Here is a 26,010-nt window from a genome sequence, read left to right on the forward strand (position 1 = left end):
CTCTGATTTCTGCCCATCAACAACTACTCTTATGAGCCTATCAGAGAGAAATGATTTAATGATTGAGAAAACATTTCCAGTGATACCATAGCTGGAAATCTTGTGAAGCAGGCCCTTATGCCATAACTTATCGAAGGCCTTCGATATGTCAAGAGCAATTGCCCTGGAAAGGAAGCCTTTGTCAAGAGATTCACTAATCCTATGAGATATAACTGTTAGCATATCTACTTGAGATATAACTGTTAGCACATCTTGTGGAGCGGAAACCATATTGCATGTCACTAAGAAGGTTGTTTCTGCTGAGGTGGTTGATTACTTTATTTAATATGAATTCCAACAACTTACTCATGACACATTGGAGACTTATTGGTTTGTACTGAGGGGGAGATGACTTTTCACCTGAATTCTTAAATTCAGAGCATACTGATGAGGTTTTCCAGGGTGTTGGAAAGCACTTCTCCTTAAGGCAATGCTTAAACAGTTTCGTAAGTACGGGGGCAAGTTTTGGTTGGAGCTTTTTCAGCATTATAACTGGAATGCCGTCAGGGCCAGTTGCTTTACTGGAATCAAGGTTCTTGATTAGCTTGGCGACCTCACACACAGATATCTGTATTAGAATTGTGTTTTTTTTTTTTCATGAGTCTGTATTGTATTGTTCATTTTTCTATACTTGTAAACTAGTGCTCGTACCCTTGGCAATCACCAAGATGAGATGGCCAGAATGAGAAGTAGAAGATAAAAGAGAAGAAAACCATGGCGCACAAATATTGGGGTTTGCGTGGTTCTACACTCAGAAAATATTACAAAACGAATATCACAAAACTCACCCTAGTATCCCCTGAACCATCATCTTCAAATGTATAACGTATGATAGAATTATCAGCATGGCCAGATACAAAAGCTTTTCCTGTTGGACTGTTGAAAAAAAAAAAAAAAATCAAATTAAATAATTATAACAGTCATAAAAAAGTATGGTTATTTATATGGAGCATTCATCATAAGTCAATGGGCTATAACTTTTGTCATTTGTTACTACGCTAAGAAGTCTAGTTATATCTTGAGTTTGTACAGATTTTCAATGTCTATTTTCAAGGACTTTTCAAGGTTTTTAAAAGTTTTTTAAGGCCTTCTCCAGACAAAATTCAAGTTTTCAAAACAAAATTTGGGGGTTTGTTTTACGATCCACAGCGATTCAAAAAAGGGGTAAAAAATCAACTATACAACAAATAAATGTTACCATAGCCAATAAAAATTATTTTGCAACCTACCTGCATCATTTTTTTGTGTTTTTAAGCAGTTTTAAATGCTTTTTATTTCATTTCAAATATTAACTCTCTTTACAGCTTTTAAATTTCCAACCAAGATGGCAACCATCTTGTCCATTTTTTTGGCCCAGCCGACCTCATTTTAGGTTCTCACAATTTTTTTTGGTGGGGGAAGGCTTCGTCATTCGAGACATATCCCCACAAGGAAAGTTTTTTTTTTTATTTATGGCGGCTGCCACTATCCCCCCCCCCCGCCCCAATTTATATTTTAAATGAAAGCAAAAATAGAGGGAGGTTTGAATCCCTCCTCCCCAAAAAAGTGAGAAAAAAAAAAGTGATAATTGAAAACTAGGTTGGGCAGGCTGAAAAAATGGAGTTACGTTCCTTTATCACAAAACGACCTGAGGTAGTTTTGTGGTAAAGGGGCGTAACTCTTAAATCCACAATACTACTATGCAATTTCAAAATGTTGCATTTCAATTTTCTTTTCAATATTTAAAAAATATTTTAATAGTATTTTTATTAATACTTAAAATAATAATAAAATTTATTTCGATTTTATCTTTAATATTTCGACACAAATTTTTCTGAATATAAAAAAAAAATTTCCAGGCCTTTCAAGGAATTTTCAAGACATTTTTCATATTTTCAAGGATTTTCCAAGGTAATAATAGAAGTAAGGCCTTTCAAGATAAAAGTGAAAATTCAAGGCGTTTTCAAGCCTGCGCAAATACTGTATGTATATATATATATATATATATATATATATATATATATATATATATACAAGGTTGTTTGCAATGCAATGAAGGTGGGTGCAATGAAAGAAATGAACAAAAATAAAACAGTAGAGACAACAGTTATATTTTTTTCTTTTTCAATAAAATTCATTTACTTTAATTTTTTTCAATTTTCTATACATCTTTCATTTATTGTTGTATAGAATCTGAAAGAATGGGAAAATATATGTTTTAATATTTCAAGAGAAATACTCCATCTTTGTAAAAAAAAAATAAAAAAAATTGTTCCATTTTTACTGAGAATGTTTTTAAAAAGTTGCTGTTACATTTGAATGTTTCTGTCGATTTGCAGAAAATGTAAAGTTTTTATATTTTCATGGTTTATTAATACATTCATCTATTTCATATTTTAAATTCATAAGTTCAATATAAATTAGAATTTTTATTTTATTAATTGATAATGTATTTCTTTTATCTTGAGGGTTTTTTTTTATTTCAATCATAATAGGTTCATTTTTAAATAAGCGAGCATGAAGGTAAGTAAATTAAATTTTAATTGGACTAAATAGTTAATTAAAAAGATTGATAGAGAATTTATCACAAATATATTTGCTAATATTTTTATTGATTTTGTTAGTCTGCTTTGTAGTATATAGATTGATAGATTATTTATTTCATATTTAGTTTTGGGAGCTATTTCGCCTCTTTTTGATTGCAACAGTAAAATAGTAATTTTGGTACTGATCAAAGAAGCATGTAACTATGAGCTTATCTTATTGTGTGTATTTTCTGTGACAGAGGTTCCTTTTTGAATTTATAACCAACTAGTGGGGGTGCCCAGCATTGCCCAAGTGTGTGTAGGTGTAGTAAAAAGTCCCAGGGGAGGGGGATAAAAAAGTGGTAGTAGCAGAAAGGTGTTAAAAAAAAAGTGGTAGTAGGCGGGCAGGCTTGAACCCATAATGTGAAGGAGGAAAATAAAAACCACAACATCTTAGCTGATGTCTCCATCACGCAACCGAAAGTCACAAATGTTGAAATTAAGTGCAGTCAATCGAAAAGAAGACAATGACTTGCAAAAATGGCGATGCAAAAACCGACCCCTCCTTGTAAAAAACTGCCCAGTTGAGAGTGAAGGAATTAATGTTTTTGCCCAATTTTTCAACATGTGTCGTCTGAAGGATGGAGTTTCAAAATGATACTGATCTCGTCAGGATCCGTGGCATGTGTGAAAGGTTTTTGGCAAATATACAAACACACACACATACACACATTTTGCTCTTTATATATATACTAGCAAAAGTACCCGTCGTTGACTGGGTTCAAAAACAGCCTACAGAAAATGGACTCTGATTTATGAAAGCATGATAGGTTATGAAAAGGAAGGGTTGTAAAGAGATAGCTTCGAATTTGGAGGTATCAAAACCAAAGCAAAATATGGTGAAAGTAAAAATAAAATAGATAACCCCCATAATTTATTATACCATACCTGTTCACACTGAAACACTTATCACAATATTCTGTGGATCTATATTAAAAAACCTTGTTAAACTTTGTGACATATTTCCATTCTATGGAGCTCAGGTGCGAACGAACACCCCATAATTTTATTATACCATATTTCTTCAAACTGAAACATAATTACCAAAGTATACTTATGCAGAAAGATAGTAAAAATCTTTATTAAAGTTTGTGCCTATCTCCATTCTATGGAAGTCAGGCGGGAACGCAGACCCCACAATTTTATTATACCATCCCTATTTAAGTTAAAAACGTACTTATCAAAGTATTCTTATGTTCATCTAAATCAAAAACACTTGTTAACGTTTTTTTTTAATTTTTAAATTTTTTATTTCCATACATTGTGGACCAGGCGCGAACGCAAACCCCACAATTTAAATATACCACCATTCTGCCAGATCAAACATACCCATTCCTATGTCTCGATACATCTTCTATCATTATATGCAATCAGTTTTTTAAAATAGTCAACCATATAGGAGCCTATTCGTGATCAGACACACACACACAGACATCCAGCTTTATATTATAGATATATAGATGGAAAATAGAGGGGGCCATAACAGTACCAAATCTCACAATTGTAGAGTCCTCAAGCACTAGAACCAATTATCGCCAGGGAAAATATCTTTGAACCCAACACACTAATGTACGGGGGATATTCCAAATGTAATACCTCCTATTATTTTTATTCCATTCTATTGAATTAGAGGGGATTGCAAATTGCATTGTTATGATGATTGAACTTATGCATTGATGTCCTGAAAGTTTCATCTATGTTGCAGATATTGACAATGTGAGACTAAGAAAGCAACCCCTGTCACAGACGTGCATCAGAAGCAGAGATGTGTCATTGAATTCCTAACAAAAGTACATTGAGAATAGTGATGTCTATATAGAAAAATAAATTTTGGAGCACAAAAGGTCACTCGTTTTAATGGCACCACTTTCATCTTCATAATTCTTCAGCATTTTAGTTTTTAAATTTAAAAAAATAGGAGGCCTTACTTTTGAAACTACTCTCGTATAATATGCTAACATTGATTTTTTCTTCTTTCTGAATTTATGACCAAGTATATGTGTGGATGCAACACATACGAGTGTATCAAATCTTGCAAAACTCTCTTTTTTATAGCACTTATGTCAAAATAATATAATAAAATTTATTTTACCTTGCAGACAATGTCAGGACATGAGAGTCCGAGGCATAAATGGTAGAGGACTTGTTGGACTTCATATTGGCTGCTCTCACCTGAAGTGGAAATTGAACAATAAAAAATTCTTTTAAATGTAAATTAATATGGCCGTTCAAAGTTGCCCTGGTGAATGGACTAACATGAAAGTTTGAAGCATTATTAAATTAAAACTTAAACACATCAAAAAAGATTTTGCAGCATGTATTAGCAACAATTTGTTGATATATACTTGTTTTTGTTAAATTTACGCTGGTTTGTCAAGCTTAAATCTAAAATAGCATCTATGATGTTGGTCTCTCAAGCTCAAATTTAAAATAGCATTTATGCCGGTCTGTCAAGCTTGAATATCAAATAGCGTTTATGCTGGTCTGCCAAGCTTAAATTTAAAATAGCATTTATGCTGATTTGTCAAGCTTAAGCTTGAAATAGGATTCGTGTTACTCTGTCAAACTTAAGTTTGAAATAGGATTTATATTAATTTGTCAAGTTTAAGCTTGAAATAGGATTTATATTAGTCTGTTAAGCTTAAATTTTAAAAAAGCTATACTGCTAATCTGTCCAGCTTAAATTTAAAATAATATTTGTACTAGTCTGTCAAGCTTAAGTCTTAAATAATATTTATCTTGGTCTATCAAGCTTGCATTTGGAAATAGCATTTATGCTTGGCTGTGAAGCTTAACGTTGAAATGGCATTTATGTTGGTCTATGAAGCTTAAGTTTGAAATAATATTAGTTGTGCTGGTCTGTGAAGCTTACATTTGGAAATAACATTTATGCTGGTCTGTCATGCTTATGTTTAAAATTGAATTTCCATTGGTATTGATAGGTTTTATTTTTATGTGTATAAGCACTTCCATAACAGGTTTTGCTTATCTGTCAAACTATCTGTTAGTCTACCACATTTTGAAATAGCACTTTTATTTCACAAAGTACAGACTAAAATGGATGCATTTTAAGAATATTTATTCCTATTTTCTCTGTAGTCATGGAGGTAATAAGAAATACTAAAAATAAATTTTGAAAAGAAATATTTAAGATGCGAGATGGCAGGTGCAGTTGGCTGAGGAAAGCCGATGTCAGTGATAAATATCAAATATTGTAATGTGGAGTGAGGCTGTCATCGTGCCTTTTTAAATGAAACAAGATTTCCAGCAGTCATTTGCAATGTTGGCAAGCACAGTGAAAAGTGATCAGCTCTGACTTTAGAATTCACTTGAGCAGTACAAATTAGAAAGACGCAAATAGACGTGCATACGTCAATGCTCAGCCAGTAAATCTTAACGAACGTCCGGAGTCAAATAGTTGCTTCAGCAAACACAGTCTCTCTTCTGTTGTCGAAAATAGGAAAAACAATTTTTATGGTTTCAACAAGCCAATCTTAATCAGACGAGAGATTTATGAATCCTGTTTTTGTGGAATTACAATACAGTTCATCAGACGAACAGTCTGCAACATCTACTGTTACATTACTGATGCTATGCAACTCTAACCCCCCCCCCAGACCCCGAAATGGGTGGAGCCAAAGTGGGTGGAGGGGATGATATCGGTGGTTTTCAGCAGTGCTCTGAAGGCTTCATTATTTTAAGTTTATTTTAAATTTTGTCAGAAAACATAATATTGTTTTTATTAGTAACTAGTTGTATCTACTGGGCATTACCCAGGATTAACAGATAAAAATGACTAATTTGTTTATAAAAGACATGGAAATGCATTTTGGACCATTTAATTTTGTAATCAAATTATTTTTTGAGAATAGTAAAAAAAGTTTGTTTTAATTAATAATAATTTTTAATTTAATTTTCACCCCAAACAAGGCACAGTGATTTTGATGTAGGGGGCTACTATACTGGACATAATTTTCAGGGATACTATCTAGGGAGTTGAGCAGCAAGATATCTATTTACATTACACTTGAACTTCTGCATGTCAGCACAGTCCGGGAAGCAGGAACCCGGAAGGGAATTTCAAAATCTAGCAGTTCTAGGGAAGAAACTATTAGAGTAGAAGGCTTTCTTACATCTAGGGATTTCTACTGTGTAGGGGTGGGATTTTGCTGCTTGTCAGGTTTGTCAGGAGTATTTACATCGAGGAGTGACAAGGGATTGTAGTTCATCAGAGCACCTACCATTAAAATACTTGTAAAACAGGCAGAGGGATGCAACATTTTCTCCACGGGACTTTACATTATTGTATTTCTGATTAAAAAGTAATAAATTTATTTTACGTTTCTGAATTTTTGAGATGAGGATTGGTTATTTGTATTATTTGGATTTATCGGACTACTGTTCTCATCTTGAGTGTGATTTTCACAACGTTTCAGTTGATATAACCGCTAACCTTCTTCAGGTATATCTTGTCAACTGAAAAATACGATTGTGAATTACTGATGACCTCTATCCAGTCATGGCTGATAGAACAAGAGCATTCTACCCCCCGTGAAGTAAATAAAGGGTTCTGTTTGAAATTCTGTCCAAATTCCTGAGTTCAACAGAAACATTCCCAAGATCGAGACGATACACCTGAAAAAAGTTGGAGGTTACATTGACTGAATCATTGTGAAATTCACACTCAAGATGAGAACAGTAGTCCGATGAATCCAAATAATACGATGATTAATTTATATCTAAAAACAAAAGGTTGCTCAAATTCTTAATTTTAGATTATCTTTACTTTCTCTCCTTAAACATATTTGAATTTATTATGCTATCTTCACATTTTGGATGATGAAACCTCTGACCTCCTTCGTATGCATCTTGCTGAACACAGGAATCTACACAAAAGTTTAAACTTCTATTCATTTAAGATCACTTTTCCCTTTTCCAGGGGTCAAACGTTTTTTGTTATTTATCCAGTCCTAATGGTTCAGTGAGTCAACTGTCTCCAAAATTCCATTTTATAGTCATATCTAATCAATTGCTCCCAAGTTTTCCTTCGTTTGCCAGCATTCTTGTGATCAAAGACATCTATGTTTCTGCAAAGATTTATCCAGGAAGGTGAATGCTCCAATATGTCAAAATTATCTATATGCTTGGTAAAGTCCTAAACTATACATACGACTGGAGACTGCTTTTGAATTTTATACTTCCTCCTTTAGAGGAAGCCAGTTCAACCACTTCTGTAAATTATTGAACTTATTATTATGAATTATGGAAGAGAAGCAAAAGTCAACCAGATGAGTAACATGAGCACATTAATTCTTTTTTTTCATTTGTAAACTTTATCATTTATGGATATGCCACCAAAAGTGTACCATATCACCCACCCCCAAGAAAGGAAAAAAACATTAAAACTTTAAACAAATGCTATATTTATTCCTTACTAGCAGGGGTACCCGGCATTATCTAGGTGTTTGGAGGTGTATGTTGAGCACAAAAAAAAATGTGTTAGTAGGCAGGCAGGTTCGAACCCGTGACAAACCAATGATGTGAAAGCGGAAAAGAAAGTGAAAGAAAACAAACTTTTACTGCTACGCTACAGAGCTATAGGAAGCGGAAAGCGTTCAAATTTAGCGATGTCAATCAAAAAGTTGACTTGCAGAAACGAATGTTGGCTGGAAGCCAGTTCGGCTTTCCACCGTTTCATTTGTTTGTTTCCCCACGATGTAGGGGAAAATCAGCTCCCCACAAAAAGGGGTGTGTCCAAATGGATAGCAATTGTCTGATAGGAGAGGTTTCCCCAGATTGATCAAAGCTGACTGCTTTCTGGACGTCCCGGCACGAAAGGCCGAGAAGCTGACTTTGCTTTCAATTTAGTGTCGCTTTTATACGAAAAACACAGACACGCGAGAGGAAGGAATAGCATGAATCTTATTAAAATAAATGTAGACACGACGTCCCTAAATCATAGATATTATGATCCAGGGAGTATAGAAAAAGTTCTAAGAAATAGTACCCCCCCACCCCCCAATGAGAAGCCTGGCGAAAAAAGCCTTTGCTGGACATACAAAAACGTGTGCGGCCATTTTGTCTTTTATATATATACTAGCGAGGGGTACCCGGCATTGCCCGGGTGTTTGGAGGTGTGGGGGGGGGGTGAAAAAAAAAAAAAAGTAAGTATGAGGATCGAACCCGAACCCGAACCGTTGAGGCAAAGTTGTAAATTAAAGTGTGAAAAAAAAAAAAAAAAAAAAAAAAACGTGCGACGTTAACTATTGCCCCAGCGCGATATGCTAACGGAAACACGTTTGAATTTATTTAATTACTTGGATTTGGCAGGTGCCCGTTTTAATGAGTTAATGAGGTCAAGTTTGACTGTGGGATAGTATTTGATTTACTGCTGAACGCTTTTTTTTTTTCCCCCCAAGATGTTATAGGAAAAAGACTAACCCACATGCGGCGAGCGACAAATGTTGAATATTTATCTTCCCGAAATCGAGCAAATTAAATAGACAGGCGAGCTTCGTTGTTAACTGTGAGATATTACGATTTATATGTGATATAAAAAGTTTTAAAAAGTTGTGAACCGACCGAACGCTTCTCTGAAAAAAGCCTTTTGTAGACACACAGAAAAAGCGAACACACATGCAAACATACATACATTTTCGCTTTTATATTTATAGATATATATATATAGATAACCATCCTGAGGATTCTACTAGTGTAGAGTGTAACCAATTTGTCCTTAGGACAACCTCTATCCTGAGAAAATGTGTTTTCAGCAAATACTCCAACCTCATTGTGCTGGGTTCGGTCAAACACCACAATGCAGATTTATCAAATTGATTTGTTGGTGAGAGCACTAGACAAGAGCCAAGAATCCACCGCCATATAACATGGTGTTTGAGACACATCTGCAATAGAACTTACCTGATGCATCTCTTTTTATTAAATTCTAAGGAATCAAAAGAGCTGGAAAAAAAAGCTTTAAATATAGGTTTTTGGAGGCAAGGGATGAAACAATATATCTTACATCCTCACAGGGTTTCCTTTTTGGAAATTAATTTTTTTTTTTTTAATTTACTTTATCAGCCAGTCAGTCCCTGCTTGATAGGTTAGCGTCAGGTTCTCTTTCTACTTAATCTATCTTCACACACCTATATCCAAATATTGTTAGAAATGTCCTTTCATTCCTCTTTTGAACTTCTATATTATATTTCTATTTGTCTGTCTGTCGGTCTACCTGTTGTAATTTTTCCCAGAAACTACTAGAGCGATCTGGCTGAAATTTTGCATAGACATTTGTTATGATAGATGGCAGCAAATCGAGTATTATGGCATTTGTTCAATACACAGGTAAGTTAATAGAAATTAATCACCGTGATATCATATTTAATCTAAAAGAGTTCTTGGAAATTACTGTGTCTATCTCATCGATTAGTTGTTTGGTTATCTTTGTTTTACGGCATATCAACCCTTTTCAGGTTATTTAATGCCGAATACAGTGATTTTTAAGAACAATTTTTTAATAGAATATTTTTTTTTTTCAAATCGGTTTCTATTCAACCCAGGTACTACCACTCCGAGTCAGAGTGGACCTGGAAGCAATGGCAATTAAAGGGTGATGCTACACTTCCCAAAGCCTGCAAGCTGGGGCCTCATTACTGGATATAGTTTAAGGTCATATCCAGGACCGCCTATCTCATCGAAATTGTGCACAGAACTTTTGTTATGATAAGTTATCGTGGATAAAGTATTATGGTATCTCCATGATGAATAGTTAGGGATAAATAGTATTAATTAGTACTTAATGCAAAAATGAGCACAAATTAAACCATATTTAACTATCAATTTGACAAAGCTCACATTCTAAATCAACGGTATATAACAGGTTAAAAAGACTTCTATATTATATTTATTCGTCTGTCTCTCCATTCCACATTTAGTCCATTTTTAACAGTCTTCTTTATCTATAACTAGTGGGGTACCCGGCGTTGCCTGGGTGTTTAGAGGTGTGTGTGTGTTGAGGGGGGGGTAAATCAAAACAAAAGAAGAAGTGAGGTAATAACCCTGTTTAAATATTATGAAAAAAAAAAAAACAATGTTAAAACTTCTTAAAAAAAAAATCGGGGGAAAAAAACCCCAAAAAAAGAACGTGATGCAAACGAACAATGTTAAAATTTCTTAAAATCGGTAAAATAAAAACAAAAAAAAAGAAAACGTAAATGTGATGAAAAAAAAAAAAAAACGAACGTGATGCAAAACGAATGATGTTAAAACTTTTTTAAAAAAACTCTTAAAAATAAAAACAAAAAAACTGCGAATGCAAAAAATGGCATAAATAACTGTCAATATTAAAACTTTAAAAATTGAAAAAAAAAAAAAAAAAGACATCTCACATCAGGATTCGAACTTACAACCTATAGATAATGATGCCACACTTTAATCAACTGAGCTAAGAGGACATTGACGAAATTGGGTCAGTATTTTTAATATTTAAACTAATTCAAGTTCTGACGTCATTTGTGCATGTGTAGAAGCTATCTTGTCATGAAGGAACGATTTTTTGCTACCCCCTCCCTATACAAAACTGGCCAGTTTAGAGTGAAGGAATTGATGCTTTTGACCAATTTTTCGATATTTGTCGTCCAAGATGTTGAACTTCAAAATGATACCAATCTTGTGAAAATTCGTCACTTCTGTCGAAAGTTTTTGCGAGACACACACACACACACACACACACACATTATGCTTTACATATATAGATGTTAGTAATCTTCTCTCTTTGAGAATGGGTTAGTTTCTTGTTAATTGTTTGAGATGCCCTACCAAAAGAATGGTGATAGGGCGGCTGAAGAATTTTTTTGCAAGTTAGAGTGCACATGCCTCTTATCCGCTATTTTTTCAATCTCCTCTGACCTTGTGTGGCATCTTCCCATGGTGAGGAGATGGAGATGGGGGAAAATATGAATTGACCTTTGGAGAAGGAAGAAATCAATTTACTCACCTTGCCATCAGCCTGTCCAAAAATAAGCGGTTGATTTAAAGGCCACACCATGCAAGTCACGGCACTTTGAAGGATAAATTTGTTGCAGATGACTTTTTTGTTTCCCCTGTTTGATTGGAAAAATATTAGATATCAGATTCAATTTCCATTCATGTAAAATAAAACAGATGTTCCTATCGGACATTCATAACATTTTTTTTCCAAGCAAATATTCTGAAGAAAGACTTTTATGAATATTACTTAAAAGAATAAAAAATACCCAATTGTTACATCTTTTCAATGGTTCATTTCTCAGCATACAATTTCTCTCTCTACAAAACATTTTTTTTTGAAAAGTGCTCAATACATGTGTAAAACTTTAATAAATAAATCAAAATTTTGTAAGGAAAAATCTGATTTTCTGATAAAGATTCATTTGGAAATGTCTAAACATTGCTTATCTACATTAACTCCTTACAATGTTCATTATATATATATATATATATATATATATATATATATATATATATACTAGTAAAAGTACCCGTCATTGACTGGGTTCAAAAACAGCCTACAGAAAATGGACTCTGATTTATGAAAGTATGATAGGCTATGAAAACGAAGGGTTGTAAAGAGATAGCTTCGAATTTGGGGGTATCAAAACCAGAGCAAAATATGATGAAAGTAAAAATAAAATAGATAAACCCCATAATTTATTATACCATACCTGTTCACACTAAAACACTTATCACAATATTCTGTGGATCTATATTAAAAAACCTTGTTAAACTTTGTGACATATTTCCATTCTATGGAGGTCAGGCGCGAACAAACACCCCATAATTTTATTATACCATATTTCTTCAAACGGAAACATAATTATCAAAGTATACTTACGCAGATAGATATGAAAAGTCTTTATTAAAGTTTGTGCCTATTTCCGTTCTATGGAGGCCAGGCGTGAACGCAGACTCTACAATTTTATTATACCATCCCTATTTAAGTTAAAACATACTTATAAAAGTATTCTTATGTACATCTATATCAAAAACTCTTGTAAACGTTTTTTTTTTTCATTTTTTATTTCCATACTTTGGGGGCCAGGCGTGAACGCAGACCCCACAATTTTTATGAACCACCTTTCTGCCAGATCAAACATACCCATTCCTGATCCTCAATACATCTTCTATCATTATATGTGATCAGTTTTTTTAAAATGGTCAACCATATAGAAGTCTATTCGTGACCAGACACACACACACAGACGTTCAGCTTTATTTATATATATATATATATATATATATATATATATATATATTGATGATGATGATTGCAACGTCTTGTCAGACGAGTGCCACTCCCCCAGACACTTAAAGTCCATGAGCCCTAACATGACTTTATTTTTTATTTATTTATTTTTTTTAGTGGTATCGGCGAATTCACACACTCAAGCAGACATGACACTGAAGACGGTCATTGCTATATATACACACATTATATATATATATATATATATATATATATATATATATATATATATATATACGTACATGCATACACACGCATATATGCATACATACACAATACATATACACATGCATACTCAAATACATATGCATATATACAAATACAAACACACATATACATACATATATGCATACATACATTTAAATACATATACACATATATCTATGCATTTATACACAAACATACACATATGCATAGATACACACACACATATATATATATATACATACATACACAAACAAACATATATATATACATATATACATACAAAAACATATATACATAAACAAGTACATATATAAACATACATACACATATACATACATACACACACACACACACACACACACACAGATACATATAATGATGGCAGATCAATTATTACATGCTTCCAGCATTTCAAGCCTACACGCATCACAACTTTTCCATTGCTATAGGACTATTTTATAGACAAATACCTGAGGGAGTATCTATACAAAGATGATGTTACAGAGATTTAGCTTTGTACAACAGCTAAATCTCTCTCTCAGTTCAAAATGTTGAGGTCCAACAACAAGTAAGAGCAAGATAGCCAGCAACAAGTTAAACTGCAATGAAGGTGATGGGTACAATTCAATGAGTTTGGCAAAAAAAAAAAAAAAAAAAAAATCCAAAATAACTAAATATACATAGAATAAAACGAAAAATCCAAATGAATAGAACAGCGTTTCAAACGGCTTTTAAAATTTTTTTTAAAATAAAATGTTTGTACACAAAAACTCATGTCTCGAAGGCAGACAACGATGACGAACTTCACACATTATTTACAACCAATATACATAGAATCAGACGAAAGATCCAAATGAACAGAACATACATACATACAAATTAATAGGCTGCTCGGCATCGCCCAGTGGTAAAATACACATAAATATCATATTTTAATTCATACATAAACATGTACATGTCAGTATTGTTTTTTCTACAGTCCACTTCTTGCATGTGAAAATAAAAAAACCTACTCAGCTGAGATCAAAACCAAGACCAAAAGACAGTGTCAAGTACGAAGTTGAGAAGTGTCCTCACACACATACACACATTCTCACTTTTATAGATATATCTATATCATATATCTGCAGTAATTTAGGCACAGCACTTTTAAAGCATTCATACATTAATTGAAACTCTTTTAGGCCTCTCGTCTATTACTCTCTCTCTCTATATATAAAATAATTGATGTATACCCTTATTGAATAAATGAATAAATATATATATATTAATATATAGTTTTTATAGATTTTCCTTAATTCAATCTTGCCTCGACAGTCAAGCTGTATATTTGTTCCATTTCTTTTTTACCCACATTTTATCTTTATTTTAATAATATATTGGAATTCTTTCCCATTTCCTTGTATCTATTTGTGAATTATTTCACGGGTTTCTGTCTTTTGGATTACTTTGGATCATCTTCCAATTACGTGGTTCCCTTGGATTTTACTTGTGCAAATGGAAATTTAACTAACTTTCTTGGATTCTGCATCTTTGGATTTTACCATCATTGGAAATTTTACCCTTCACCAGACTATCCATTCATGTGAAATCACTTTTTTATTCACCCTATTCCCTCTGCTTCACTTTTTGTTATCAAGTAAGATCTATGACTTACTTGTAGTTTCATTTAATACTTTTGCAAGCAAAATCCGATCCTGCATTTTGCTAAATCCTACCCTCTGATGAGAAGGAAAGTATTTCTTCGAAACTCTGCGGATTAAGGACTATCCATTTATTTAGTGTTTCCTTTTTAAAATTAAATATGTTTTTAACTCTTTTTCAAAGTGTTTTTTAACATGTTTTATTAACTACTTGTTCTTATTATAAGCTCTATCTCCTATTTGGTTTTATCGAGCTGTTACATCTGGTTGAGATTACTTTATAAATATTAATTCTTTAATATTTATAATTTACTTTAGTTTTGCCATCTTGGATCATTTTGGTAAACTTAACTGTAATTCTTATTTTATCTTATATATACACATTATATATATATATATATATATATATATATATATATATATATATACTAGCCTACCTGTGTTCTGCTGTTACCAGAGAAATTAGATTAAATGACAAAAATGTAATACTACGACTATTATTACAAATGATGTTCACGATAATAGTAATACTGAGGAAAATATAGTAAAAATAATGGTGATACTATTGATAACAATACTCACGATATTAATAGAACTAACCATAACAATAAAATAGTACTACTATTAAATAAGAAGTGAAATAACATATGAAACAGAATGGTAATAAATGAAAGAATAATAACATTAAGACAAATAATAATCATTAGAATAACTATAACAGTGATATTGAGAATAGTAAAATAATGATAGAAATAATAGAATAATAAGAATACTACAAATACTATTAATAATAAGTCCAACTAATAGTAAAAAATGTATGAAGAATGTAGAAAGTCCAAATAGTACTATACGTAAAAACATTATCTCTTCAGTATAGTTGAACCTAAGGATGAGATTTCAATTTTATACAACCATCTCTGCTTCATTAATAAACTGGATGATTTTTTTTTTTAAATGCCAACAACTTACCAGTCAAGTCCAATTTTATAAACATAGATGATTTTATCTGTTTGTCCAACAGCGATTTTTGTAGAATCAGGGGAGAAAGCAATTGCTTTGACAGCATAACTTGTCTTGCCAAACTGAAAAAAAAAAAAAAATTGTCTTTGTGAGTTCATGTATAGACGCAATTTTTTCAAGAAATTTTTAAAAAAGTAAATTCCAACTTTAAACAATTCTATTTGGTTGATTTAATGACCAAACAATAGCAAATGTTTTCATACTTTTACTCTTAAAGAATATTTCTTGTTATAAAGGGATACAAATAAAAATTTGTGTTTTTATTCAAAATACCCCCCATATTAACAAAAATAAAGAAAAATCTGTATGATATGTGTACCCTGGATGAAACAAAAAATATGTTCCAAAAATAATGTAAATTGATCAAGCAGTTTTATTATTATAAAGGAAATCATTTTTGAATGACTAATGAGAATTCATAGGCATTACAAAATAAATCTCCAATCTTGAATTATTGTTGAGTTATCTCCCTTTGTTTCTTGACTTTGTTGTTAAAATGACGGACAAGATAGTAAGATAGTCTCTCTTCAATTACTCATAAAATTTGATTTTTTTAAAAATAAAACTACTTGATCTATTTACATGATTTTTGGAATAAGATATTTTCATTTCATCATGGGTACATACATCATACAGTTTTCTTTATTTTTGTTTTTAATATAGAGAGAATTCTAGACTAAAATTATCAATTATCTAAAAAATTCCAAAATGTGAAACAATCATCATTCTTAAGATTAAAAAAAATTCTATTTTTTATTAACTCCAAACAACCGATACTGTCACTCAAGCATAAAAAAGGGGTAATTGTGATAGTGGTCAGATTTATAAGGGAGGGGGCAACCTAGGCGGAGAGTTGTCAGAATAATGTTTGTTTACATTACATTTAAATTTATACATGTTGGCACTGTCACGGAAACAACTTGATTGATACTTTCTACTCTATTTCTAGGGAACGCAATTCTGTCAGCATAATAGCTTAAACCTACACAAGGTTTATATATAGTAAAATCCAACCTCTGGTTCACATCCTGGAAGATGATAACAGGGTTAATAAATAGCTGTATATCTTGAAACAAAGCTTTAGTTTGTGTCATTCAGACAACTATCCTCATTTTTTATGTTATTCTTAAAATTTTTAGCAATGTAACTCCCAACCTTCTCCAGATGCAACTTTTAAACTGGGAAATCTAATATACATTAGTCAATAAGTACCAGACCTAACATAAGATAGTGCCACTAATAAAAAAACATAATTTTTTATAAACTATTAACCTTCAAACTGAGCCCCATTAGATTATTAGTGTACAAATTACAGCGAAGCTACTTTCCAAAACAATAGAAACATTTGAATTTTTTATATTGATAAAGCATTGCTTTCTGATGAGAAAAAATACTCTTCAAGGAAATAAATAACTTGAGTATTATTCAGAGCTTGCTCCATCAGAAGCAATAATTAAGAGGTGGTATGCTATTTTTAACTTTAATTATACAGATAAAAGTGATGCTAAATGCTCAGGTTATCGAAATTCAGCAGTTTTCCCTGAAAATATACATAAAAAGTTCACTAACTCGTTTTTTGGCTGATCATAAATTAAGGTTGTGCAAGAGAGCAGAAGTCAAAGATATCAAAAGGCAGTGCATTCACCATTTTGCATGTGTAACAAAGTGTAGACGCGTTTGATAGCAGCAGCTGTATGCAAATAACAGCCATGTGCGAAGTGACAGCTCAGCAAGGAAGAAGGAAAGAAAAAGATTTTTTTAAAAAAATGGCCGAAAAAAAAACAGAGATACATGTGTTACACATGTAGCCCAAAAGTGACAGGGAAGAGACGTGTCCTAAACATGGCTGGACAAAGAATGCTATGTGTTCGTCACAGCAAAGGTTTATTAAACACTTTGGAGTACAAGAAGACTTGAACAAAAGACAAGACGTTATTCTGGAAGTACCTGTAAATAAATGTCTGTTATTTCAACTAAAGAAAGGGAGTCAGATTTTTTTCCTTGTCTTTGTTTCCTTGCGACTGTTTGCATACAACATGTGGGTCCCAACTGGTGACATGTAAGAACTATGTTACACGTGAACATTTGTGAATGAGAAAGCTGCATTCTAACTGGGTGCCACAATCGATCTAAAAACAATGATACGTCAACAATTCAGCGTCGTTTGTAATTATGCACATGCAACAAAAAGAATTTTTGCATCAATATGTAACAATGGATGAAACATGGATGTGCTATTTCACTCCAGAGTCAAATCAGCACTCAGTTGCATGGACAGCAGCAAGTGAAAGTTGTCGATAACAATCAAAGATGTAAAACTGATAAAGATAAAAGTAATAGCTGGAAGATGGCTTCTTTGGTACCAGTGTGTCTACAAGAATTCTGGTGAAAGGACTGACCCTCTCAATTATCACCCTATCAATCTCCGCCCCTTCTTTGCTAAAATCTTTGAGAACTTAATCAAGCACTAGTCTACCACCTAATAAAAGCAAATCTCTTCTCTAACAAACAGTACGGATTTAGGCAATGTCGTTCTACTGTAGATATTTTAATAGTCATCTCTGAACGCATATACCATGCACTGGATAAGGTGGATAAAGCCAGAGCTGTAGCCCTTGATATATCCAAGACCTTTGACAAAGTGCTGCTAATGAAACTTAAATCATATGGTATAACTGGACGAATACTAAATATAATTAGATCCTTCTTAGACAATAGGACCATCCAGGTCATTGATGGTCGTTCATCCAAGGAGCATAAAATTAATACGGGAGTGCCTCAGGGGTCAATCTTTGGACCACTATTATTCCCGATATTCATCAATGACCTTCCAGATAATATTGTGTTCAAGATGGGTATATTTGCTGATGATACAACGCTCTATAACATGCACGAAGGAAGAATGGATGTACATAAACCTAAGGCTATGACAGAGTTGTTAGAAAATGACCTCCAGATCATAGTGGAATAGGGCCACAAATGCATGGTAACATTTAATACTAGTAAGACTAAGATGCTCCCTTTTAACAATTACAACACGCGTTTCCAACCACTGATATCCATGAAAAATAATACCCTACCTGAGAATTCTTCCTTCAAACTTCTCAGCTTAACATTCACAGGCAATATGAACTGGAACAAATACATTAAGGACATTGCAAAGGCTGCTGCAAAGAAGGTGGATTCCCTCTAGTGAGCTAGAAGACTACTCACACCTGAGAGTATCCTGTACTTCTACAAAGCCATCATTCACCCATGCATGGAGTATTGTTGCCACATCTGGGCTGGTGCATCTACCACTAGCCTCTTCCACTTGGATAGGGTTGAAAAAAAGAATCCAATCTAATATATCCCACTTTGTCAACTAAGCTCTAAACCCTGCCCCATCACCGCAATATTGCATCTCTGTGCCTGTTTTACAAATATTTTAATGAAATGTGCTCTGATGAACTTGTTGCACTCATGCCCCTTGATGTACATATCCCGACAAACTTGCTCAGCAACAAATCTCACCCCTTCACTGTTGAGGTCCTTAAATTTCAGAAAGCTTTCTACTCTAATAGTTTCTTCCCTCTAACAGCTAAACTTTAGAATTCTCTTCTTGCTACTTGTTCCCCTGACTGTACTGATTTGCCGAAGTATAAATGTAATGTAAACCAACATCTTATTAATCTTTCCTAGGCATAGTCCCAAACAGTAGCCCTTATGCCCAAGCAGCAATATGCCTTGTTAGGGGTGAATGTTAGTAAAAAAAAATCAGCAAGGTTTGGGCTTATCGATTATCTTGAAAAAGCAAGAATATCAACAGCAAATATTACATAGTATCATTGGCACTATATAACATAAAGGGAATTCTGGACAAGAACTAAAATTATCAATCCTTATCTAAAAAATTCCAAAATCTAAAGCAATCTTCATTAAGATTTTTTTTTTTTAATTTATTTTTCTTTATTAATTCCAAACAACTGATACTGCCACTTCAGCATGAGAAAGGGGCAATTGTGATAGTAGTCAGATTTATAGGGGAGAGTTGGTCAGAAAGAAATTTTTGTTCATGAATAGGTTTAGGTACAGATAAAAAGTGGGGGAAATTTTTAATAGTGTTTTCAGCCAAACAAGTATCTCTTATGAATGTTTGGTGAGGGGGGGGGGACCATAGATTGGAACTCATACAAGCACTAAATTGCCATAAAAGGGAAAAGTAGAGTTTACTGGTATATTTTCTCATCCGGGTGATTGGTGAAAGGCATCTTATTTCTTTGATGCCTCATTCCAAATGGAAATCTCACCCTCAAATATAGAGGGGGGGGGTGAATTGTCATCTAACCATACATTACTTTTCATCTTTAGTGATAAAGAAAGAGAGTGTAAAATTCTTGGAGGCAAAGAATGAGAATTTGCCAGCTTCCCGACTTCACCTAATTAGCTGGTGGCTGCTAGCACTAACTGACCAGAATTTTTAGGGTCATCAGCTCCAGAATTTTTAGGGTCATCAGCTCCAGAATTTTTAGGGTCATCAGCTCCAGAATTTTTAGGGTCATCAGCTCCAGAATTTTTAGGGTCATCAGCTCCAGAATTTTTAGGGTCATCAGCTCCAGAATTTTCCAAATGTTTTATTTGATGACTCACATAATGTCTTCCTTAACAAAAGGATACAAAACGGAGAAATGGCTAGCCAGAATGAAACATGGAAATGTCCAACATGGAAAATAACTTTATATATTAAAAGAAGGAGAATAATATTGAAATATGTAAATTTCTATATATAATAAATAATACATGTCCTACCTTAGCATCAGCAGGTTTCAAAGAAAACTTGTCTTTTTTTTCTCCCATTTCATCATAAATTAGCACCACTCGTTCTGAAGTGCACACCGCTAATTTAGCGTTATTTGGTGACCAGGACATGGCGCAGATCTTAGCAGCTCCATCCTGCAAAGAAAGAATAAAAATTATGAAATGCTAGAAGATGTACCCGGCGTTGCCCAGTATTAAACGTAATGTTAAATTCTTGAAAAAAAAAAAAAGACAGAAAGAAACTGAGACATGTGCATGCAAGTATTGTTTTTTCTAAACAGTTCACTTCTTGTAAGTAAAAAAAAAATACTCAAACTGTGATCGAAACCAACACATAAAGACAGCGAGTCAAAGACGATAACCATTAGACCAGATTGCCACGATCTTTAAAAAATTTTTCAAACCTCATGAAACAGTTGACAAACAGATAAAAATCCGATGCCCCCCCCCCCAAGTACCAATTTTTCAATTGTATAAAAATTAGCAAAAAATAAAATTGCCTCAAAGCATAAATCATTATATTATTGAACTGTTCTCTCTCTTCATCTCTTGTCCAAGTTTTCACTCTTAGTCAGTTCTTTTAGATAAAATGAAAAATGAAGAAATAACAAGACATCAATTTACAAAGAAAATGGCAAAATTGAGCTGCCGTTCACTTTACATTTAAGCTTCTGTAGATTAAGGAAACAGGAAAGGAAATTACAAAGTCTAGCAATCCGAAGGAAAAAACTACTAGAGTAGTAGGCTTTTTTAAATCTGCGGACCTCAACAGTGAATGGATGGAATTTAGCTGCTTGTCGGGAGAGGGCATAAGTGCTATGAGTTCATCAGAGTACCTTCTATTAAAGTATTTGTAAAACAGGGATGACACATTGCGGTGATGAGACAGAGGCTGGAGCTTGGCTGATAGTGTGGGACATTAAATCTGAGATTCTTTTTTGGACTTAAGAGTGAAAGACTAGTGGTATGTTTCACCAGCCCAGATGTATGGGCAAAAAGCATTTTATAAAGATACGGGGTACTCTCTGGTGTAAGCGATTTTGTGCTATGGTGGAGGAAGCCCACTTTCTTTCCAGCAACTTAGTCACATGTATATCCCAGTCATAGGAGATGATATTAGGTTTTTGCAATTCTTGCAGGGAGGTGTCGATGTTTTCCTACATACAGCACCTGGTATTTCCAAATGGTGAACCACCTGATACTGGTCGGGCTCTTAACTCCAGTGATCCTACGGGAACGGTGTGTCAACGTGACTATTCTAGGGATATCTACATAAAACTTGTCAATCCCAACTTTCTGTCTATCCAGATTCCAGAGACATCATTCCTGAAGATCCAGCACTCCTGCTATCCAAACTCCAGACATGATGTTCTTGTTGAGTCAGCCTTTCTCACTGTCCATCTTCCAGAGATGTTACCAAACTTCACCTTCAGTTCTCCTGTAATTTGCTTTTGTACCTTTGGTGCAATAAGTACGATTTCGAACTTTCACATCATTCATCTACATTTGTCTGCTCTTCTTTGCTATTACTTTTTATCCATGCCTCTTTCTTCATTGTAAGACCACTATTAGTGCAGAAAATCTGGTGCTTGTACAGAAGATGACCTTATGTACTTACCTATCAAGTTAAAATTATAATAAATTATAAAAATTACGAAAAATGATCCAGTAGAAAAATAATTACAAGTAAAAATAGAATTTATTGCATTATCGAGTTTTAATAATTTGAATGATATATTATTATTATTACATAATCATAGTTAATTAAAAAAAAATAATTTAATTCATTAAATGCTTCTGTAAGTATTGTTTTCTGTTTTGCTACCTTGTTTTTACTGCATTTGTTTTGAATTATGATAAATTTTGGTAAAAAAAATTAAATGTTGGATTGTCTTCCTTTTCCCCTACCATAACTCATCCGAAAATGAAAACAACAACAACAAAATACTTCCAGTTATATAAAGTGTATTTGTGCCAATTGGCTTTCTCCGTTCATAGTCGAAACTACTTATGTCAAGAGTACAAAATTCTGGATACCTATTCCTAAAAAGCATCAATTTTTACTTTCTTTCCACCATAACACTCACCTGTAAAATGACAACTTTTATAGATTTTCCGAGTATGCTGAAAACGAATATCACATTTAAATTTTGGTCAGACAAGTAGTTTTCTGGATCTTAAATTGTTAGGTGAAAGTACAGAATAGTTACAAGACACCCACCAGCCCGCTAACATAAATGCATAAGTACCAAAAAAGTGATTTTTAATATCGTATTCAGCTAAATCCATAACAAGCGGCACTTGAATTAATGGTTTATTTTATTGATGCTTGCTACACCGTAATCACGTGATTAAAATTTTAGCAGACGAAAAATTGGGAGTTGAAAGAGTAAGGAGAATCAAATTTTCTATTCGTTTGCTTATTTTAGAAAATACAATTAAAAATAAAAACTCATTTCATTTTGCAGATGACAGCTCCGTGCAAAACCTTTGTAAATATCGGGTGGTGAAACTTGAAGATACTTCAGTTTCTTGTTCTCTGTCAGTAGAGGGGAAATCCTTCACGACTGAGACAATTTTTATTTTTGTTCCTTTTCTCCACATTAAAAAACGACTCTGGAGTCTAACTCTGTCCCCTGGGGGAGGCATTGTAAATAGGTAAACTACATTTTTTTCTGTTCTCGGTCAGTGAAGGGGAAATCATTCTCGGTTGAGGCAAGTTTTATCTCAATCCTTTTTGGGACAGTTGGACGGTACTTGTACAGTTTAATCAAGACATTAAAAAAATGAAAATATCGAGAAAAAAAGAAGAAAAAAAAAGGTTATATTGTACGTATCCGTTATGGAATGAAGTTCTCCGGGGGAAAAAATTAACTTAATTTCATCAAGTAGTTTTTGTTTTACATCGAAAAAAGAATTTGTTATGATACCGAGCAAAAGGTTGAATTTTTAGAAAGAAAAACAAGTATTAAAGATGGGGAGCGAGCGTTGGCGCTTTAAACCGAGTTATCTCCCCGTGGCGTTTCTAAAATCCAAACAATTTTTTTTTTTTTTTTTAATTCCAAGATGTCTGCCTTCAGCGCGCTGTCATTAAAACGTGTTTTGCCGCTGTAAAAAAAAACAAAAAAAAAACACCTCGATCAAATTAAGTGAAATTTTTTTTCGGATATCTCCAGTTCAAAACGGACACGTATGATACAACCTTTTTTCGATATTTTCATTTTTTGATGTCTTGATTAAACTATACAAGTACCCTAAACTTGAGTGAAAGTTTTATAAGTTTTAGAAAATATGTTATGTGTGTATGTGACATACACGTACACACACACACATAACATATTTTCACTGTATGTGTGTGTGTGGTTATTCGGAATTTTAACGTATTGTTCTAAGGGAAGTAACTATTTTAATAAAATAATTCAAAAATCCTTTTTGCTTACAATTACTCGAATATATTAATTGTACAATATCATCGCATTTTTTTTTTTTTTTTTTTTTTGTAATTAATGTTATGGCACTTTCTTACGTTAAATGAAGTAGTTGAAGAAAAAAACAAAAAACAAAACAATTTTTGGTACTTATGCATTTTTCGTTCCGCGCTGCTGCCTGCAATAATAACGCTATTATTTCGAAAGCCATTCTTAACGGGGAGGAAACGGTGTTTTGTAACTACATTGTGCTTCCACCAATCAATTTAATAATAATAATAAAAAGATATCGTGAAAGTTAAATTTAACCTGATAAAAAAAAAAAATAACAATTTAAGAATAACGCGGTACCAAAAATACATAAACACCAAATTTTTTTCTTATAATTGTAAGTAAAATAGTTACCTCCCTTAGAAAAATAGGTTAAAATTCCGAATAACCTTCATCCCTAAACTAACTCTAACCGAAGTTTTAAGCTTGGTTTGGTTCAAATTCTATAGAAGAAGCACCGTAATAAATTGAAATAGAATTTTATTTTCAATTTAAAATAATAATTAAAAAAAATAGTTTACCAAAATTCAAGCTTAAGTTGTTTTTTGTTTTATTTTTTTTATTTTTACTCTTACACGTACATTTTGAAAAATAATAAGTCGTTTTTTGTTTTTTTTAACAAGAAACCAAACTTTTTTTATTTTTAAGAAAACAGAGTAATGGTGAAAAATAGCTTACTTGTGGAGTTAAAATATTCTTTGAATGTTTAATTAACATTGTTTTGCTTTTGAAAAAAGTTGTCAAAAGTTCATCGAATTGATAGAAACAACGTGACAACAGGTGAGTTGTTGTTTATTACCATGGCGGCCTTATCAACAAAACAACGGCGATTACACTGAGCTAGAACTTTTAGTTTCGTAGTCGGCCAACCGTGACCGGTTGAGTCAGTATTTGTCGTATATAGTGGCCTTTTGGTCAAGATCGAGGTGTGGTGTCTGTTCTTCAGATGCTGCACTTCCATTTCTTGTTCTCTTTCGGTGAAGAAGCAGTCCGTCACGATTGAGACATTTTTTTTTATTTTTGTACCTTTTCTCCACGTTAAAAAACGACCCTGGTGTCTAACTCTGTCCCGTGGGGAAGCATTGTGTGTATATATATATATATATATATATATATATATATATATATATATATATATATGGGTTTGTATTACTGTACACAGATTCGAAAAAGTTGTCAAAAAACAAATATATAACAAATAAATGCTATCATAGGTAAGATAAAGTATTTTTCTACCAAAGTGGACATATTTTTCGTGTTTTTATTTAATGTAACATGTTTATTCAGCTCGAAAAGCTGACAGTGTTTACCGATGTATTGGAAAATTCAAAATGGCGGCCGACTCTCTCTCGGAGAGGGTAAGTTTGGGAAAAGGTATTATAAATAATAAACTAGACAAAATACTGTTAGAAATTCGCTCAATATATGTTACCGTGACATAAGTTGACATATATTCGGTTGTTTTTTAATAGTATTTTATCTAGTTTATTATTTATAACATCTTTTGCCAAACTTACCGTGTTAAAGAGACAGTCGGGCGCCATTTTGAATTTTCCAATACATCGGTAAACACTGCATGTTTTTCGAGCTGAATAAACATGTTACATTGAATAAAAACACAAAAAAATATATCCAGTTTGGTAGAAAAGTAACTTATCTTGCCTTTGATAACATTTATTTGTTATATATTTGTTCTTTGACTTTTTCGAATCTATGTGTACAGTAATACAAACCCAAACAAAAAAATATGTTTGCAAAAAAAAGAAAAAAACGTAAATGTGTTTGGAAAAACAAAAAAGAAACGTAAATGTTTCCAAAACAAACAACAAAAAAATAAAATAAATATGAAAAACGAAAAAAAACGTAAATGTTTGAAAATAAACAAGCAACAAAACGTAAATATGTTTGAAAAAAAAACAAACTTAAATATGTTTGCAAAAAACACACAAAAAAACATGTTAAAATATAAGAAAAAC

General features: G+C 32.9%; 1 protein-coding gene across 1 annotated transcript in view; it reads right to left on the bottom strand.

The window, feature by feature from the left end:
* Positions 1-24,866, bottom strand: part of LOC145261148 (intraflagellar transport protein 172 homolog) — a 265,859-nt gene extending 240,993 nt beyond the window's left edge. The window contains exons 1-6 of the mRNA XM_080119448.1: positions 24,713-24,866; positions 20,547-20,690; positions 15,708-15,820; positions 11,602-11,707; positions 4,696-4,775; positions 828-915 (exon numbers count right to left, since the gene is read on the bottom strand). Of these exons, the coding sequence (XP_079975574.1) occupies positions 828-915; positions 4,696-4,775; positions 11,602-11,707; positions 15,708-15,820; positions 20,547-20,690; positions 24,713-24,751 (570 nt within the window). The 5' untranslated portion in view covers positions 24,752-24,866. The remainder of the gene's footprint in view (positions 1-827; positions 916-4,695; positions 4,776-11,601; positions 11,708-15,707; positions 15,821-20,546; positions 20,691-24,712) is intronic.
* Between the last annotated feature and the right edge of the window lie 1,144 nt (positions 24,867-26,010).

This window comes from Euprymna scolopes, chromosome 37 (assembly GCF_053919585.1).
Source record: "Euprymna scolopes isolate OS-2025 chromosome 37, ASM5391958v1, whole genome shotgun sequence".
Taxonomy (NCBI): domain Eukaryota; kingdom Metazoa; phylum Mollusca; class Cephalopoda; order Sepiida; family Sepiolidae; genus Euprymna; species Euprymna scolopes.